The sequence below is a fragment of the Hirundo rustica genome, chromosome 6 (genome assembly GCF_015227805.2).
Source record: "Hirundo rustica isolate bHirRus1 chromosome 6, bHirRus1.pri.v3, whole genome shotgun sequence".
NCBI classification, from domain to species: domain Eukaryota; kingdom Metazoa; phylum Chordata; class Aves; order Passeriformes; family Hirundinidae; genus Hirundo; species Hirundo rustica.
Window position 1 is genome coordinate 24,581,137 of NC_053455.1, and position 19,375 is coordinate 24,600,511.

Below are 19,375 nucleotides of genomic sequence, written 5' to 3' on the forward strand. Positions count from 1 at the left end.
TCAAAACAACCCTGCTCTACTTTTCAATGAGTTCAGCACACGTAGACTTTCCTAATCAATGAAACTCATTATAAAAATGTGCACGAAACAGAGAAAGGAAAAGGTGACGCTCTTGAGCTGTATGTGACTCGCAGGTCATTCAAGCAGGGTTCCTGTGCTTGCTGTGCACTGGATGACCACGCCTGTGCTAACAGGGGCTGCTGACAGACTCCTGATCTGCAGGAGGAAACAACAGCAGGAGCTGCTGAAGCCACATAACTGGGTCACCTTCACCTTCTCCTGCATCCATTGCATGTAAGTTAACAAACATACCTCTGAGTTGTTTCTAATCAAAACACAAACCTAGTAACCTGGAGTCAAACATTTATTCATGAGGCTGCACTGGGTCTGAAAGTAAGCAAAAATGCACTCAACTAAACTAAGAGTGTTTTTTTTCCTAATTGCCTGTCATATATAAATAAGCAACTTCTGCTTTACATCAAAGTCACATTATTAATTCAATTTTTTAATTTCATGCCTGTAAGTCTAATAAATAATATATAAACTAAGCATGTAAGCAGATGAGTAGTACACAAGTAGTACGCCTGCTCACGCCCCACTGCAGAGTTTTAGGAAGAATAGACACTGTCACCGTATAATGACATTATAATTCACGTGTCAGTGTTATATTTAAAAGCAAAGGAAACTACCAATACTCCCAAATAATTCAGTAAATGGAAAACACTAATTAAAATTTCATCATAAGAGCAAAAGAGCACTCAAGAGCCAAAATTCTCTTTTAAAAGTAATGAAAAAAAAAAAAAAAAAAGTCTTGATTAGCTAAATTCTATATCACTGAAGAAAGGTCTGCAAGTACAATAAAAATTAGACTAGGATCAGTTTTACTTTCAATGGACATCAGCAAGTCCAGCACACAGATGCAGCAGAAGACTTCAGAGCACAAACTTCTGCATAGAAAATAATTCAGAGTAATGAACCTCAACACCTTTAAAAGCATTTAAAGAATAAAATTACACAACACACAAGTGGTTTTGGAATAAATTTCCCACTTAAGCAGAACATGCATTAATCTACTACTTACAGTAAAACCAGGACATAAATAATCTGCTGATTATACCTGAAATAATTTCTACCATGGTTAAGTACTATGCAGTACTGCAAGAAAAGTCACCAAGAAGCAGGTCAAAGCATCTGAATACTAAAATATTATTCTGATCTTATTTTATTTATGGTCTTAGCATGCATTTTCCAAATCAATGCAACCCCCACACTCATTTACAAGGCAGCTTTGGTTAAAGATGGATGTGGTACTAACGGACGAAACACAAATTTCAGAAAGCCATAAACTATATTTTTAAATAACTTCAAAAAAGAAATTTATTTCTCCTCCTTTATTGCTGAAAGGAGGACACATAGGTCTTTCTGCTCAAAGTTCTTTAGTTTCTCCCTCCTTCAAATGCAGCATCTTTCTTCCCTTCTTTTGCATGGCAGAATGAACATATAATGCACACTCTAATTCTCAGCTGTCTTGGCATGAATAGGGTTCACTTCCCTACACCACTTCATTTTTTTGTCTACACTTTTACTTCACTTTTTTACCATACATATTCTCTTTATTACATGATTCTTCTTTAATTATACTCATAAATATGAATATATGTTGTAACTTTTTGTAAACACTAACTAATCACTTTTTCCAACACTCAAATCAAGTTAGTAGTTTCTTGTTTTGAGGGATGACAAATCACCATAGAAAGTTGAAGAATCCTAATCAACAAACAAGATCGTGTAAGAACCGGGATTACTACGCCCCAAACCTTTGCTTTATTGATGTGACCAAATGACACGGAGCTATTGCTTCATGTGGCCACATGTTTTGCTGGTTCCTCAGAAGAGTAGTCAGCTCCATTACAACTAGATGGCCTGTGGCCAAGAGACAGCTTGTCAAACATCTGACAACACACCATGACAGAAAGCTGACAATTGCTTTTGTTTAAAGCCTTTCCGTCACCCCCACTTAATCACCTGCAATGTTGGTACTCAAACAATGTATATAGTAGAACAGACGTAGTGAAAATGTGAAAGCTGTTTGAAAATGAGAAATTTTAGAAACATTCACAGCCTAATCTTCCAACTAGATCTAGAAATTAGGAATCTGATTTGCAGATATAAGCAAGGCACTCGGCTGCAGACTGAGATTATGTTTTTAGAAAGTACAACCTTGTTTAATTGAATGTAACCAATATTAGTTGACAAGAAAACAAAATTTGGTAAGCAATCTGTCATTCTAATGAGCTGGTTTTCAAATAATCTTCAATGGATTTTTGTAAAATCCATATGCAAACAAGGCTATTGCTGAAACATTAAGTTGGCATTTACTGCACAAAAGGACAGGAATACTTCTGGTCCATCTTTAAATATCATCACATTTTTCAAGAAAACCGTATAATGGAGCACTGTGGCAAGAGTTTTAGAATCTTTTTATTTTGATGCTGTAATCATTGTATTGCAGGTGTACCTTGTAGTACATACTGTCTTTTTGTCCTGATAAATTGTGTACTCTCAATTGAGCTATCAGTTGTTTAAGTAGCAGTTCTTGAATATTTTCTATTTTTTATAATATGTCCACAAAAAACTTGTTTAACATGTAATAAAAGCTACTTTAAACTTGCGATTATTACAAACTAAAACACCAACCAGGTAGGTGAAAGCACAAACCTCTGCAGATAAGTAAGGGACAACAGACACTTTTCAAATAAATGATCCCAATCTGTAGTATTTGCTCTTTTTCCATGGATTTTTAGGAAACTTCAATACTGAAGGACATAACTATGTGAAAGCAATATTAACAGCAGTGTTTTAATTAAGTATAAGGATGAAAATGAAGCAACTAATTACAAATCTTCAAACGTTACTATGAAAACACTTTCTGTCTCATCAGTACAGAGAAAGTAACAGCAAATATAGCTCGGTAACAGAAAAGATACAAATTGTATTCCAGATAGCCTTTACAGTTTGTTTATATGCACTGAAAAGTGGAATGAAAATAATTTTAAAAAATCAAGAAATTAATCAGCTTTGCACAAACTTTAAATAAATCAGACATAGAATAAAAAGGCATCCCACAAAGAAAGGTTCAGGGAAGTAAACCAAAGCCTACAAAACTAAAACACACATTTAGAAATGATGTATTGCCCAGCTTTGGTAACACAGAGAAATGCCTGTATGGTTTTGGAACTTGAATAAGACTTTGCAAATATTAAACAGCAGTTAAATCTGAAGATTCTATCTCTGTAGCAAAATTTAGCTTTAGCTTCATTAGGGTGTTTTACAGAGATCAAGGTGACTAGATACCCAAATAGATGCACCTTCTCAAGTGGACTGATCCTGCAGTTTTGAATAACAGTCACCTAAAAGCTTTCAGATATCTTACTGAAAAGCAGAAATGCATAAACCTAAAATCAGCTGCCTTTGACTTGTGCAATTACCAATGCTACTCTCATCCTGGCAATTCCATTCTTTGTGTATGAGGATAGGACAGCCTAAGGGGAGAAAAAATTAAGAAAAACACAAAGATAGAAGAAGGATATGAGAACTTCTGAAAGCAAAGTGACAGGCCTGCCTGCCAAAACAAACAAAATGGGTAAAATGCATGACTACTGCTGAGAAGAGTCTAGATACCATAGAAGACACTGTACGTGACGTAAGGAGAACATGTAAGGAGAGGCACAGCTGTTGGCTGGCCCTTCAGTAAAAGGCCAGTTGATGGAACAATAACAATAATTTTGCGGTTTCTTCTTGAAGGCTGGTACTGTATGCTCTTCTTTTCACAGTGAGTCTTTCAAGGCTTTTTTTCAGACTAAGACTCCATTGAAGTCCTAACATTTTCATTGTGAACAGGACCCCAAGCAATGAGGCTGAAAAAATGCTTGTAGACTGAGAAAGAAAAACTTTGTCTTAAAGACGAAGGAATTAAACTCACGGAGAGGCTTAGCGTTCACTCCCATACTGAATACAAGACAGCAGAGCACTTTCAGGAAAAATGAGTGAAAATTCTTTTTTCCTAACATTGCTGGGACCTGAATACCATCTTTGAAATAAGAAATTCCTCATCATGATTACAACAAGACTTGAAAGAAATTAATCTATTGCTGAAAAATTATCTCAAGAGACAAATAGGAGCAAAGTGTTCATAGCCATTCTTTCGATAGAGAGTTTTACTCTGTTTTTTGGAGTTTCTCTAATCTTTGGTAATACTTCTGCAGATAGCAGAGAATGATGTTACAGCTAATTAGAAATAAGCAACAGCATAACTGAAAGCTGACCAATAACTGTTGCACAACTTTGGTTATGTATACATACTTAGATTTACATATTTATAGCTAGTAATTAATAAATAATAGGTAATGTTAAAATTCCTCTCTCTCTCAAAGTATAGTTATCAACTCTATGTTATTAATAATATAACATACATTCATAAGCATTACTGCATCAGTATTTTACACCAATTAAATACTGTGTAGTTAGCCACTTGTATTCTGTATTTCTGAAAACAACTCCAGAACTGCAGAAAGTTGTCTTGCTTGTATGGTTTAATACTGTTCTTCATCTGCAATAATTTTTCTTTTGTTACAGCTACACTTTTTACATAGTCACAGCCTCTTAAGGGCCCTTAAGTATTTTTATGTATTTGAATTTCTATGTAATTGAATTTTAAAATATTTTCAATACAAAAGTCAACTATAAACCAAAATGATATTTCGTGCTTCATATTAAACAATAAATCAAAAACATGACTAAAAAGAATGACAACAAATCATTAACATCAGAAAGCATTAAAAAGTTCCCTTAAAAGAGCATCTTACAATCACATGCAGACTACATGCAACAGGAAACCTGTCCTTCATTTGGCACAGAGGGTAATGGAAGCTAAATTTCTCTTGTTCTCAAGCAACTCAGCTTGAAAAATAATTAACAGTGAATAAACAGAACATGGAAAAGAGGCTAAATCCTAGATACTCACAACCTGAAGCACGAAACAGTAAAGCCATACAACAAACAATTGTGGGCATACTTGGTGAACCAGACAAAGATAAGTTAATGCTACTGTGAAATCTCTCTTTCATAAAGAGAATATTGATAGATTTTCTTGGCCCCCCTCCCCCTTTTTTTTTTTTTTTTTTTTTTTTTTTTTTTTGTCAGGACCACTATGCATTTTAAACCAGAATATGAAAAATAATTTCATCAGTCCTAAGAACTTGGAAAAATTGATTCACAGCTTCACAGCCAAAAAAAGAAGGTCATAATATTCAGACCGAACCAGAGAGAAAGAGAGAGAAAACTGTTATTTTGGTGACTGTTACCTGAACATTTAAAAACAGTTGAAAATCTAGAAAGAAATTGAACAAACAAAAACATTTTAAGTCCCAAATTTCAGTCACAATCATCTATAATTCTGTTGGAAACGAATAATCAGCTTATCATCATAGTAATTTTTCCTTACATCCTCTGTTACTGTTAGACCTTAGCTGCCTTTCTCATCTCCTCTCTTTACAGCTTAGCACACATGCTGAATCATAAGGATGACTGTGGAAGGTAATGCAATGCTGGAAGAGAGGTCAATATTTCACTTCAGGGACTCTGAAAATAAAAATAAATTAAGTCAACAAAAAGCAGCTCTATTCATTCTTCTTAGTTCCATGCCCCACAACACTCTTAGTCAATTAGTGATGTTGGAGAAATGGCATGATCAGCAATATAGTTTGCCTGCTATTCTTTGAAGATATCTCCACTGCACAATTAAATCCAAACTTTCAATTTTGTGTATCACTTTATTTGCAATTTATGCTACTAGTTCGAAACCTATTTCTCCTTGAAGGAACCAAATTAATTTACATCTTGATGACAGGACAAAAATGGGCATTAGAAAAGTCTGCACATAAAGTAGTCTAATAATTTTCAAAGGAAAATGTCTGAACACAAACATACTAGAATACTTTCTCCAAGAACACTGATACCTTTTAATTCCCTATTTATTTTAATAAATCTCATTGTTTTACTTAAAATCATCTCATTTTTATCCTTAATTTCATGTAATACACAATTTGCATGCTACTTAGCACTTTCTCTACTTATTATGCTTTGTTCTGCACCGTGCAGTGCCATCTGAGAAAACAAACTGGATTGCTTTTTTGATTTAAGCAAACTCAAAGATGCACTCCCGGAATTCACTTAGTACATTCTGACATAAATAGTATCCCCTCCCCCTTCTAGAAAGGAGTTAATGTGGATGTCAGATGCTGAGAACTCCAGATTCACCACTATTTGTTCACACTACTTGCTAATACAGGTGTAATAAAAAACAAAATTGCAACTTATGAACATAGGAGAAGGCTCAAGGTAAGAGAAGCAAGTGAACGCACAGAACAGGCATATTAGCCTTTTTAGACTCCAGATTAATGATAAAAATGAAACACAAAAATCTTCTTTGTTGATTATCAAAAGAATTCTTATGCAAACTCATCTGCATATCCAAAATAGCAAGGTAATTTTGCATAAAATTTCCCTAGGAAGCTAAGGAAACCAGCTTTTCATGCAAAGCACACAATTTTCCTCCAGTTTTTAAGAAAATCCAAAGTTTTATCTAACAAGTAACCAAAGAGAAATCTGATTCAACACTCAGTACCTAACTTGAAACTGTGAAGTGTTAAGTATCATGGAAAACTTACTTAAGGTACCTGTACAAGAGTTTTGGAACCTATAAACCTTATTGCATGCACAGCGATACTCTTTAGAGGGAATACCGTTTGAATTCTGCTTTTATCTACAAGTTGCTGCTACTGAAACAGGTGATCAGTAAGCATACAAAACATTTTTTCTCTCTTTCATACTAGGGTTTTGACATTAAATATTTAAATTAATTCCAGAAATTGGCTTGAAAGTCTAAGTTGTGTGAATATAAAGCTTAGCCCATGATAGATGAGTCAAACAGCAATTAATGGAACAAGCTTGCATGCAAATTTACTGCCATTTTCAAAGGGGTGAGGAGTTTTTAGGTACTGAAGAGAGGACAAATGTTCAACTGGAAATTCATTAAAGTTCACAATTAAAGATACCAAGCATGATCATGCCCTCAAATATTATGCAGACATGTATTTTCTGAATTCTGCACAACACACTGTTTGCAGAGGAACAACAGGTGATTTAACAATGCAAACAATGATGTGTCTCCAGGCATCATTCAGTCAAAACCTTATGGCAGCAAAAAGTAGAAATGCAGTATCAATTAAAATTTTGCTTCTAAAGCTCAAAAAGAAAAACCATAATCCCTCTATTCAAGGAAACACTTCATTAACATTTACATATTTACTCACACTTAGCATTCATGGACTAAATACTGCTCAGTATAACAGCTCCTCAGGGTAATTTCCTTCAGATTCTCCTCTCCCTCTACTAATGACCTACCCTCTGACCTGCACTTCAAGCGGCAAGAAGTATTAACTCAAAAATTGTGAGATCTCATGCAACCAAAGCCTCACTGAAGTCTAAACTAAGGAATAAATTGCAAAATACTTGCTTTCACTAATGAAATTCCAACTCCAGTGAAACCAAAGAATTTGCTGCTTTATTAACACATACTTGCCTACAGAGCGAAAATAACCTCTGCTATGTCAGTGTGAGACAAATGGACACTACAAACATGGATTTGTAGCGTCCCTAAACCTTCTTCTACTATCCTGCTTGAACATCTCACCACCCCTCAGATTTCTTAATGCTTTGGAAACTGAATTACATACCCTGATCAAATTAAACAGAGCACTATGGCAAAAGATTAAACAGGGAGACAGGTTATTTTTGGGGGGGACATTCTACACAAATCAGAAAACCTATGTAAGAAACCAGGTTTGGCCAGTTCCCTCTCTAGTTAAGTCTCCAGCGGACTTCAGAGGCAAAAAGTCCTACTTCAGAGGCAAAAAATACTTCATGATCTCCTAAATGTAGCCAAATATTTAACGGAATTTTCTCCTGGAAAATATTCATGCTAAAGCCAGTAAAAATATACCCAAAGTATAGAGTCAGAGCACACCTAATCATCTTGGTGTAAATGGTGCAAAGTAAAGAATTATTATATATTTTCAAACTGGGTTTGTTTTCAGAAAAACTAAGTAGCCAAGTCATGAAGAACTTGCCCTTTTCTGAGAGATGCTCTCCAGCATCATTCACAATAGTTTTATTCCACGTCCCAAATACAGCAATCACTGGTGCCTGGTGAGATTCAGTTGGTTTATTCTGAGAAGGAAGAAAGAAAACATGGATTTAACCACGTTCAGTATAAGATGGATGTCCTAAAACATGAATTTAGTCAAACTTCCAAAGGATTATCTTGATATAGGTACAGAGGAAATGAAATGTGGCATTTTAAAGCACTGTTGCAGTACAATGCAATTAAACAGACTAAAGCTAATACTGCTAATCACAACCACTGCTCATATAACTTGACTTTTTATGATCTCCTTTCAGGATCCCTTTTACTCAGCTCCAAAGAAGAGAATCTGTGAGCTTTACCTGAGGTCACTGAAGTGAATCCCAATAAAACTGACGACTATTTCATCAACCCCTCTTTCTTTACTCCCTGCAGTCACTGTGCAATTGTTAATGTTAAATCTAAAATTATTTTTCTTTTTCAATCTACTTTATATCTTACTCCATATCCCTGTTGTTTTCTCTCAGGACTTGGACTGAATTCACAGGGCAAAAAGGAGTATCTTGCAGTCCTCTCTCTGTTTAACCATCCTGCTGGCAAGGAGTTTCCCATGCCCATTCAACAGCTACCTCTCAGAGAAAAGGATACAAATGAGTACAGCAACTTGCTATTGCCCTCCCAAAGGAAACAAGCCATTAGTGAACAAGCACGGTTCTTGGACCTTCAAAGTACAATAAACATTGCTCTTACTTTCACTTTCCTCCTGAAATAAGCTCCGGACCAAAATCATCAGTACCCAACAGCAGCCGCCTGGTTCATAAACAACTGTGGATACAGCATCCTACCTCTTCTTTTCCTGTTCCCAAGTATCACTGGCAACGGGAAAAGCAGGGTAAGCACCTTAAGAGAGCAGGTAGGAGGATACTGTCAGATATGCTCCTGCCAGCCCAGAACTCGATTAGCCTCCTTAATCAAGAAGTGTCAAAGGGTACCAAAACACAAGAGTATAAAACCAAACTTCTAGTTAAAAGTTAAAAAAATAATGTCCCAAAGTTGGTTTGGCTTGCAAAGGGATCACCTCTGTCCCAAGACGCATGAGGCATTGTAACCATCGAACCTTAACCCAGTTAGGGGTCTAAGATCTGTAAATATTTTTTTTCATTTACATTTCTTGTTTTTACATTTCACACAGCTCTTGGGCTTACTACCTCAGTGAGACCCATTCAATCCTGTGCTGAGAGTGCCTCAATGCTCTGTGAATCACAGGCAACATAGAGTTCTACACACTACTTGGTGTAAAAGGAGGAAAATTGCTTTAGAAGAACAAAAATAAACAAAAAAAGAAGCTAGCAAGGAGCTGACTAGTTGTAAATACAGACATTTATCAGTTATTAGTCATTAGTCGAAACTGATAATGATGGGAAGTCATGCACAGTGCACCTCGTCATTGTTTTCAATGATGATGAAGTGCCGCCTGCTGCCTCAAAACAGCGCCTCAAAATGGAGAAGAATTCTTTAACGTGCTTCAGATGAGCAACTGGGTGACTGCCAATTTTTACATGAACAGTCATAAGCATGTTCCTGCACAGCAGGATGTGGTCAAACTATTCAAAGCTGTAAAACCAGGTTTGTTTGCCAGTTATGTTATTGCTTCAAGATCAGTGTAGTAGAGATGATACTTTGCCAGCCATGAAACCACCGCTGTTCCTTAACAGCAATATATATATCTTTAATATTTAAAACTCGGTACAGAAGTGACTGTTACCAATTTAAAAACTCCCACATTTACAGAATTAGTTAGGATTGGAAACATATCAAACACACAATCTCCTAATCTCTTAATGAGCTTTAAAAAATCACTTCCTTCAAGCTGTACCAATTCAAAGGTCCCCTTTCTTGTCTAAACCAGAAGAAAAGTAATTGTAATGACTTGAGTAAGTCTTCAGCTGCCAACCCTGTAATGATATTAACATTCCTGTCCATAAGGTGTGATGTGGCTAATAGGTGGCTGAGGCATTGTACTGTATTGCCTCCTGCTGGAAACCACTTCTTTTGAGTATTTTATGAGGATTGCACAATGTGATTATGCCATATGGAATCTCTACTGAATGTCTGGCACTAATTGGATCACTCAAGCAAGAAATATTTCTCAAGAAAGGTAAAACTGTATTATGATCAACTGGACGAATAAGTTTTTACCTTGAATGGGTTAAGACAAAACTGAACGTTACAGACAAGAAAATAATGTTTTATTTCTTTCAGAGGATCAGTCATAAAACACACTGAAGATCCTCAGTATCACACGAGATCTGTTCACTAACAAACATATCTTAGCAAATACAACCAAACTGTTGAGTTTGTTTTTTTAAGGGGGTTGATACAGGAGAAGATGGATGTCAATGTTTAGCCATGCTTTAGTTGTTTGTTTATTATTCACTTGAAAATACATACTAACAGTAGTATCAAATATTTGAGTTTATACCATTTCATTTGTTTTCACACATACAAAAAGTAGTTTGCATATTTGCTCAGCAATCTAGTGAAAGATCTGAGATTACAGACACTTGCACAGCTCAATACAGTGACAGAAGTGCCTCAATCTGCTTCCTAGTAAGAAGCAGTGCTCACCCTGGAAATCTCAAAAAATACAAAGAGGTTCTTGGATGTTACAGGTGGAAAAAACATTTTCATGGCCTTTCCAAGACATGGACAGAGCTCTTTGGTTCTTGAAGAATAAAAAAATAATTCAAGTAAAATTCAAAGAGAAGAATCACAACTAAGTAATCATCGAGAATGCTGCAACTGCAGTCCAGTTAAATGCAGCTCAGTAGCTACCAGAAAAAGCATTATAAAACTGAATTTAAAAGACTAGTTGGAAGTAATCTGTATTTACCTGGTCATAGGAAATGCATAGTTTATAGAACATCCATTCTCTAGAAATGTAATTTAGTCCTCACTTGAAATGAAAGCAATTTGTTTGAGCTGTGAAGGCTTTCAAATTATTATTTCTTACTCAAAAAAGTCAGAAATCCTGACTTTTGGGAGTTAACCCCCAAAAGCTACTTAGACACTACTTACATTCGCTGTGCTCAATTGCCAAATGCCATGCTATTGTGAAGAAAATCACAACGAAAAGTAATAGATGCAGCTTCAATAAAAACAGTCAGTCCAAACACTTGTTACTGTGTAGGTAGTTCTCTATCATATGGAACCAGCTATGTCTACACCATGGACATTGCTGTCTCCAGCACCATCCAACAGCAGCCAGGAACAAAGCAACACCATGTGTCATGAAACATTCAACCTCCATTGCTCAGTGACCTCTGAACTTTACAAATGCATTTTCCAGAGGATAGCCACAGCATGCTAATTGTTTACTCTATTTCTGCTTCTTCTCAACCTGCTCTCAATTCTCCCCTTCATATTTGATGTGACTTCCACAAAAAAGAAAAAGATTTAAACTTGCAGATGTTATGAATGCCTGAGGCAACCCCAAATCTAACTTCCAATAATTTGCATTTGTTATGCTAAGCATATACATCCCCTGAATTATATCTAGTCCCTTTGCGGTATAATGTAGAATCCCTCTCCTATTGTTCTTGCCGTTAGCACTGTAATAACTACTGCTATTGCAATGTTAACAAAAGACTACTAATAATTCAAGTATGGTGCGAATTCCCAAGGAATCATCAAGTGAGAAACACAGGCTGAAAAGGTATCTTCAATTGCAAGGACCTATTTTCTAGATTCAACAGTTACAGCTGTAAATGCATCACATATTTGAAAACACATGATGAATAGTTTTGTTAATAACAATTAATTTAAAACAATGGTGGTATAAATGGCTGTCAGTATCATAGTACTACAGCGTAATACCAAATATTTATATCTTCATTTCATGAGGATTTATTATTCTATTAATTTATTTTTTCAGCTGCAGTATTTACTTAACATTACCTGTGCTTTTTGCTGATATGACTAAAGATGGCTTTGCTAGTGGTGACACTTGAGCCATTACTATCTAAAAATAATTATCTTTATTAATTTTTTTAATCCAAGCTGATTACTTGGAAAATATTACTCCTTAAACAGGCAGCTTAAAATCAATTAAATTAAAATGTGTATTAAAATGCCTAACAATTATATTCTTCTGACATTCACAGAAGTTTTATGGTCCAAGTATGCCTGAAATTCCACTTCAACAAAGAATGAAAACCTGAAAAATTAAAATAAAAATTTCAAGAGAGCCTTCTCTTTTGCTGAAAACTTTCCTGTGACAAGCTGTTCACTTTTCAAATGCTCCGCGCAAAGAAGAAGGAACATAAACTTTTGGAAGGCCTGTTGGATGCTTCCCAACAGTAGCTGTGCTGGGAAACATCCCAGCAATTTTAGTATAAAAGGAAAAAATAGACTGAGAAAGCAAAATGCCACCAATAATACATTAAGATTTTTGCAATACATGACAGACACACAAAATATTTTAAGCTCTAGGGAGATGTGTTTTTCAAGGTTAAAGCAGGAGAAAAATGTAAAAACAATGACTGGAAAAAGCATGCAAACTACAGTGTTTGTAGAGGGGGCACTTTTATCAGAGGACTTCTCAACAGAACATAAATTCAATTAACATTATTGATATCATTAAAGATCACAAACTTGACTTTAAATCTAGTAGGAATCAGTTACATGTGGGCCAACTTTGGTTACTTAGATTTAAAATCAAAATTTTCAATACTGGAGGAGTCAGATGAAATTTCTTGTCGGGCATAAATACATAAGGAGCTGCATCCAGTCAAAGATCTTTTCTCAGGAGATGCATTCCCTACTTGGACTGCTCCTCCCTAAGCTTATTCCTATTCAGTTAAAAGTCTGTCAAAAAAAGTGGGTAAAAAAACCTAAACTCAAACAAAAAAAAAGACAGAAAAACTCTTCCATGAGATGAGGAAAGCAAGGAAACTCTCTTTATGGTGAAGAGAATGAAGACAATTACTGTTCTGTCAAAATAGGAAATTGCAGGCAATGAGCGAACTGAGCAGAAAAAAGAACAGATTCTTTCAAGTCACGTAGTAGATGGGTAAGACTTTGAGAGTCAAGGACCACATGCTGATTTTTATCTCCTGAATGTAAAGCAACAAAGGGAAGAATTGCTTGCATTGTTGCACGTGGTACTGTTATCTTCCTTTAATGTATATTTTTTGCTACTTATAACCCTTTATAAATCCTTCTGTCCCAGTTAACTGTCATCCAATGCATTTCACCAGTACATCATACTGCAAAATGAAGCCATTAATAGTTTTTTAGATTGGTCAACTCACTGAAAACTATTTTGTTTTAGAAAGAAGACACATAATAATGAAGTGCAAAAAACACAAACGTAACTTTTCTCATGAAACACAGTGATGACATTTTAATGGGCACTAATAACACGAAGAAAAAGTTGATCAGTAATCAGATGTTTAGTACAAGGGCTCTCCTTTGAGATTTTCAAGAGAGAAAAATAAACACAATAATTTTCTTCCCCAAAAGTAAACCAATCACCACCCCCTCAAAAAAAAAAAAAAAAAAAAAAATTTGCTACTGAGTGATTATATAGTTGTAGAGACTTACTTGAGATAAAGCAGCATCCCGTTGCTCGATTACTGCATTCATTTCCTCAGCTATTATTTTCTTTTTTCGTTCTTTGGTCCTGTGTATTCGGTTCAGAATTATAGCTCCATTCTTCAGTATATCTGTCCCTGTGTCTGCATTGTTTATTCTGTTCAGTAATTCCTGTAATGTCTACCAACAGCATTATATGTTAGTCAGACATGAAGTTTTAATATATTTTATTTAATATAGGGTTTTAATTAATAGGCACATGTGAATTGTAAATTGACTGAGTGAAGTTATTGAATTTTCATATTGCAGCAAAGATGTACATTATTAGTGTGTCAATTCTTCTTTTTCCCACATCTTAGTTCTTGAAACCCACTCAATTGAACTTAAGCCTCTAAGATATAAGACTGACATCAAGAAATCTCCTCAGAGAATGGCTTACCATGTCATTTTCTTCAGGGTTAATATTTTCTAGCCTAGAAAAAAGGGACACAGAAAGCCTGATCAGTAGCATTTCCTTAGTGCAGCAAAATGAGTTCGCTTTTTAAATCTTTAGAACCTCAAGTAATTTCATTCTACTAGTCTTTAGAGTCAACCATGACACTGAACATATTAAAGTGCCACCTGCTCGACTCCATCTTTCAATAATGCTCCGTATCTTCAGCACTGACTTCAGACTGTTAAGTTATTAATGTTTACTGCTATATATGACTACAAGGATCAATTGTTCATATGTGCTTAGATGAAAAAAGTTCCCCAGTGATAGAAATGACTGATGCTTTTATTTTATTTATTTCTCAGCTTACAACTTTTACATGCTGGGTTTTTTTGTTGTTTTTATTGCACCCCAAATGAAACAGAACATGAATTTTGTTGATAGGGTTTTTTTCATTTTTAAGTAATTCTTTTCCCACCTCTTTTTTTCCAAAATGAGGGAAAAATCCCAAACCAATTGAAGTTACTTTATAAATATTTTGATTTTATATCTTGCATAAAATAGGAAGATAACCCAGCTCCCTGCAAGGCCCATATTTAATTCTGGAACAAAGCTGCCTGCACTTCCCTTCCTTTCTATTTCAACAGAACATATATTGACCTGTCAAATACAAAGATGATACAAGGAATTTAGTCATACAGCATTGAACACTGGCTGTGTAAAAGCAGCAAGTGATAGCACTAAAATCTAATAAATGGGATAGTACACATTTTATCTTACCTAAGGTTTGTTAAATGGACAGGGATCTATCTTCTGAAAAAATGAGCATATTAAACTTACCTTACTACTCCACTGCTACTTACTTCATGGTGACTTCTACTAAAAGTAGCCTAAGATATTTTAAGATAGATATAGTACCATAAAACATCTTCTAAACAGCAACATTTTTTCAGTAGTGCTGTGACAGGCACTGCTCCAAAGTCATGATTTTAGCTGGCAAACATTATAGAACACTGGACAGCATGCTACCACATTTTCCATTAGTTTTAGCAGATAATAGTACATAAGGCATAGCAAATCAACCAGTATGGAAATTTTTAAATTAAAAAGAAATATTTCAAAATATACTATCAATGTATATCAGCTGGTATATTTATGCGGCATTCACAAGCAGTAACTACTCCAACGTATTCAGTCAGCACCAGAACTAAACAAAGTAAAAGCTAACCTTTGCTGGGTTTGACTTGTGTTCATAAAGTAACACAAATAATAAAATAACAAACATAATAATATTAATTATTTTATTATTATAATAAATTCTCAGAGCTGGATCCTTCTAGAGTTCCTGCTTTAGGTTTTTACATTGTTCTAAGTAAAAAATGGATCTCCAGCTAGTTTGTATTCACAATGAAAAGAACAGTATTTGTCAAAGTAAATTGGCAGGACTGACCCAGCTTCTCCAGAGAACTTCTATACTGCTAAAAGTGCAGGTCAACAAAATCACCCAGCCAACCAACAGGCTGGGTAAGCAAGACACCTTAGGGAGAAATGGGAATGGGAAAAAGAACATGAACTTCTGCCCTAAGCATACCTTCAGCATATTACCGCCACAAGGGATCTGTCTGTAGGTATACAAACACCTCCTTAGGTGACAATATTTTAAAAAAATTAGCATCCAGAGCTGTGTTATTTGCCCTGCTAAGTTTCCCTGTGCTGTGCATAGACAATGAATGAAAGCCTCATGATTTTAAACAGCAGTAACCAAGGATTCCTCCTCCCCCATTTCTAAACACATTCTGATAATTTAACCCCTAGGGCCAGCAGGGCTGAAAGAATTTTGGTGACAGTTAAATAATGACAATAGAACTGCTCCAGCTGCTAATTTAAAGAAAGTGTTTAAGCATTTGATAAAGGTTGGCAGGCTGTTCAATACTGCACTCTTGTAAAGTTCTCTGATTGGAATAAATCCAGAGCAGATGGAAAGAGTGACCTGTGCTCTAAAACTTGACGAGTGCGGCACAAGTAGCCGATGTTCTTTATAAAAACCCCAAACCTCTATGTGCTTCACATCTGAGACAGGGAACTTGACCTTTTGAACAACCACCATAAGGAAGGAAGAAATTATCAAGGGTGATAGAAAAGAAAGTTGGTGTTCTCCACAGGGAAATCTCCTATACCAGTTCTGAGACTGTGAATGGCAACAGGCCTCTCTATAAAGCATCGGAAAGAACACCCGAGTGGATGACGGCTAGTACAATTGCTGTTCTCTAAATGATAGCAATAAAATGTAATAGCTTGGCTTCAAACTATCAGTCAAGAGAGTTACAGACTCTTCTGGGAACAAGTACTACTTTGGTATTACCAGTATATCCAGTGCCTTCTGCAATGACATGCTTTTGAAGAAGGTACTATGCATGCTCTGTGAGAAATGGAGTTTCTTCTCTTTTCCCATACTTCTGCTTAGAACTAAGTCAGTTTTCAAGAACATAAGTGAAGCAGACAGAAGGAGTTGAAGGGAAAACAAGTGAAGGTGTTCTGAGGGATTCATGTGTGTCAAGAACTGCCATATACGTGTCTGTGGATTCCACTGCAGAAAAAGCAGCAATATGCCAGAAACCCAAAAGTCATTGACCAGGTTTGTTGACCAGAATAATTAAATTTCTGCACTACTTGAGTGCTTTAAGATCAAAGATATTGAGTTTATGCTAACTATTTATATAGAGGATCATGTGATGCTTGGAGCCATACAAAACTTTCTTTACTCTTGGAACATACAAGATTACAAGACTGGCAGAAGAAACTGGAGAGCCGAGTAAGGCCCACAGTAATGATGCCTCCTACAGGAATTGGAAGAACATCTATAATTTTCTCAGAGATTGCTGTTTAAGGCAAGATTTCAGTTGTATATGCACAGAAATGTGCTCCACGAAGATATTTAAGAAACCATACACCATACACCATTCTTGTGGGAATCATACTTGTGACAAACAGTGAGTCTGTGACAATCTCCAGTAACTCGAAAATTCCACAGTGTAATGGTGGACAAACTATGTGCAGATTATTGAAATGAATTTTGATAATATTCTCTGGCCTTAACTATAAAAATACCCAAAAGAAGACGACTGGTTTTCTGCCCTAAAGAGGAGTGTTCTTAGTAGCATCAATTATTTAAAACAAAATTGCCTGTTATTTAGTTAAATAACAACTGCACCTATTCAGTCTTCTGCCATGAAAAGCTTTTGCTTTGTATTTCTCCTGGCAGAAAAGTACGAGAAATTTCTCAGCCACTGTAGTCTTTGTGGGACTACCCTTTGGGAGACTAACAAAGATTATCACCAAGATCATCACAATTCAGATGGACAAGGATTGTATAGAAAAGCAAACTGTAGCTTCAAAGCTGCATGTATCCCAAAGGCAGAAGGAAACCACTCTTGATTAATTTTCTCATGACTTAGTTCTGTTTAACCTAAGATTGCCTATTTCTGTTGTGTTACAATGGCATACATAAAAATCTATGAACTATTAATTGTACCCTTATTACCTTACAAACTGCTCCTACACTAAAGATATAGGAAAAAACCCATATATTTTTACTGTGTTACCCATATAATTAGTAGAAATTTTGCTGAAGGAAATGTCTAGTGGGCTTAAAGGCTTGATTGATTTCCTATATGTTGTAACTTTTGACTGACATTCTGGTACTCTGTGTCAAAAGATCCCTACAAAATGTCACATTCATCTTATTTCTCCCTCAATAAGTCAATACTGAAAATTTTGATTATATTTTTAAATTTTTTGTGATTAAAATTATTCACCTTCTATCAGTCTCCAGAGAAAAATATGGTTTTACAGAATAGCTAACAAATTAACCAACACCACAGTAAGACCAGCCCTAGTCTATTTTATTGCACAGATAATAATGTCCTAATTTTTCCTATAACCACTGTTGAATAGTTTATGACTGTCACAGACTGACACAACAGAATTTTTACAAGGTGCAGGAAATGTACACTTACTCTTTGAGAGACTCTTCTAAACGCTGGACTCGCAGAAATGCTTCATCTCTCTCTTCATTGGCTAACCTAAGCCTCGCCATGACAGCCTCATCACGTTCGCGTTGAGCAGAATAAACTTCTTCCACCAGAGCTGTAAAAGTGTTCAACAAACACGTTTGACAGGGAAAAGCACTACTAGATGCACTTAAGTTGGTCTTTGCCACCACCTCCTAAAATCAACACTTCCAATGACCTTGTATTATTCTGTATAAGGTCTGTATTACTTCTTAGATACAACACTAAATTGCTGTTAATTGTTACAGTCAACACTTTAAGGTATTAAATAAAGCTATGTGTTTTCAAATTCACCCCTATAAAATCTAACAGGGAACAAAACTGATTTGCTGGGCATTCTGAATACTTGCTTAATGGAAAAGTAATTCTTAAAGCTCAGAATCATGTAAGACACTAGCAAGTTTCTTCTAGGACACAGAGTTAAAAGTAATCATACATTAAAACTACTACCATCAGACTGCTTCCTATCAGGGTGGCACAGTGATATTAAAAATTCTGATATTTTTATAGTCTATCTCTGGTATCACAAGAGTGGCACAGCTGGCATCTCCTTCTCTGCCAAGCCTCTACTTTATTGTGTAATATACTGTTATATTATCTGTTACAGCATACATGGACCTTGGAGCATTAGGTACCAATAAACTAAGATTTACTGTCTATCCTTGGGAGCAAACTAACACCTTCAAGTCATTCCTCATCCCGAGCTTACATTTTCTCTCTGCCTCTCCCCTGTCAATATGTCTAACACCATCTCTGGCACACTGCCAGAATCCTTACCTCGACCCTGCCTCCACTAAAATCTTTATTCATACTTTCATCATTTCCCTCTGCAATACTGCAAATCTCTCCTCACAGTCATCATAAAACCATGTATTCAAAATATCTAGGGACTTTCAGGATGCTGTAAGGCTGCTGTCACTCCAAGACAGAGGACTATATCCTCTCTCACTGGAACCTCAAAAAACTCATTTGAGATCTGTAGGTTCCTGAATTCTCCACCCCCCTTGTCCCTTTTGTCAAATTGGGATATAGCCATAGTCTCCTAACATCATACAGTAGTGTTGTTCAAATTTT

General features: G+C 35.7%; 1 protein-coding gene across 4 annotated transcripts in view; it reads right to left on the minus strand.

Moving 5' to 3' along the window:
• Positions 1 to 19,375, minus strand: part of MIPOL1 (mirror-image polydactyly 1) — a 189,253-nt gene that overhangs the window by 105,833 nt on the left and 64,045 nt on the right. For all 4 annotated transcript variants that reach the window (XM_040067221.2, XM_040067222.2, XM_058420957.1 and 1 more), the window contains 3 exons: positions 18,248 to 18,377; positions 14,238 to 14,271; positions 13,808 to 13,978 (listed from right to left, as the gene is read on the minus strand). In XM_040067221.2, coding sequence (XP_039923155.1) covers positions 13,808 to 13,978; positions 14,238 to 14,271; positions 18,248 to 18,377 — 335 coding nt within the window. The remainder of the gene's footprint in view (positions 1 to 13,807; positions 13,979 to 14,237; positions 14,272 to 18,247; positions 18,378 to 19,375) is intronic.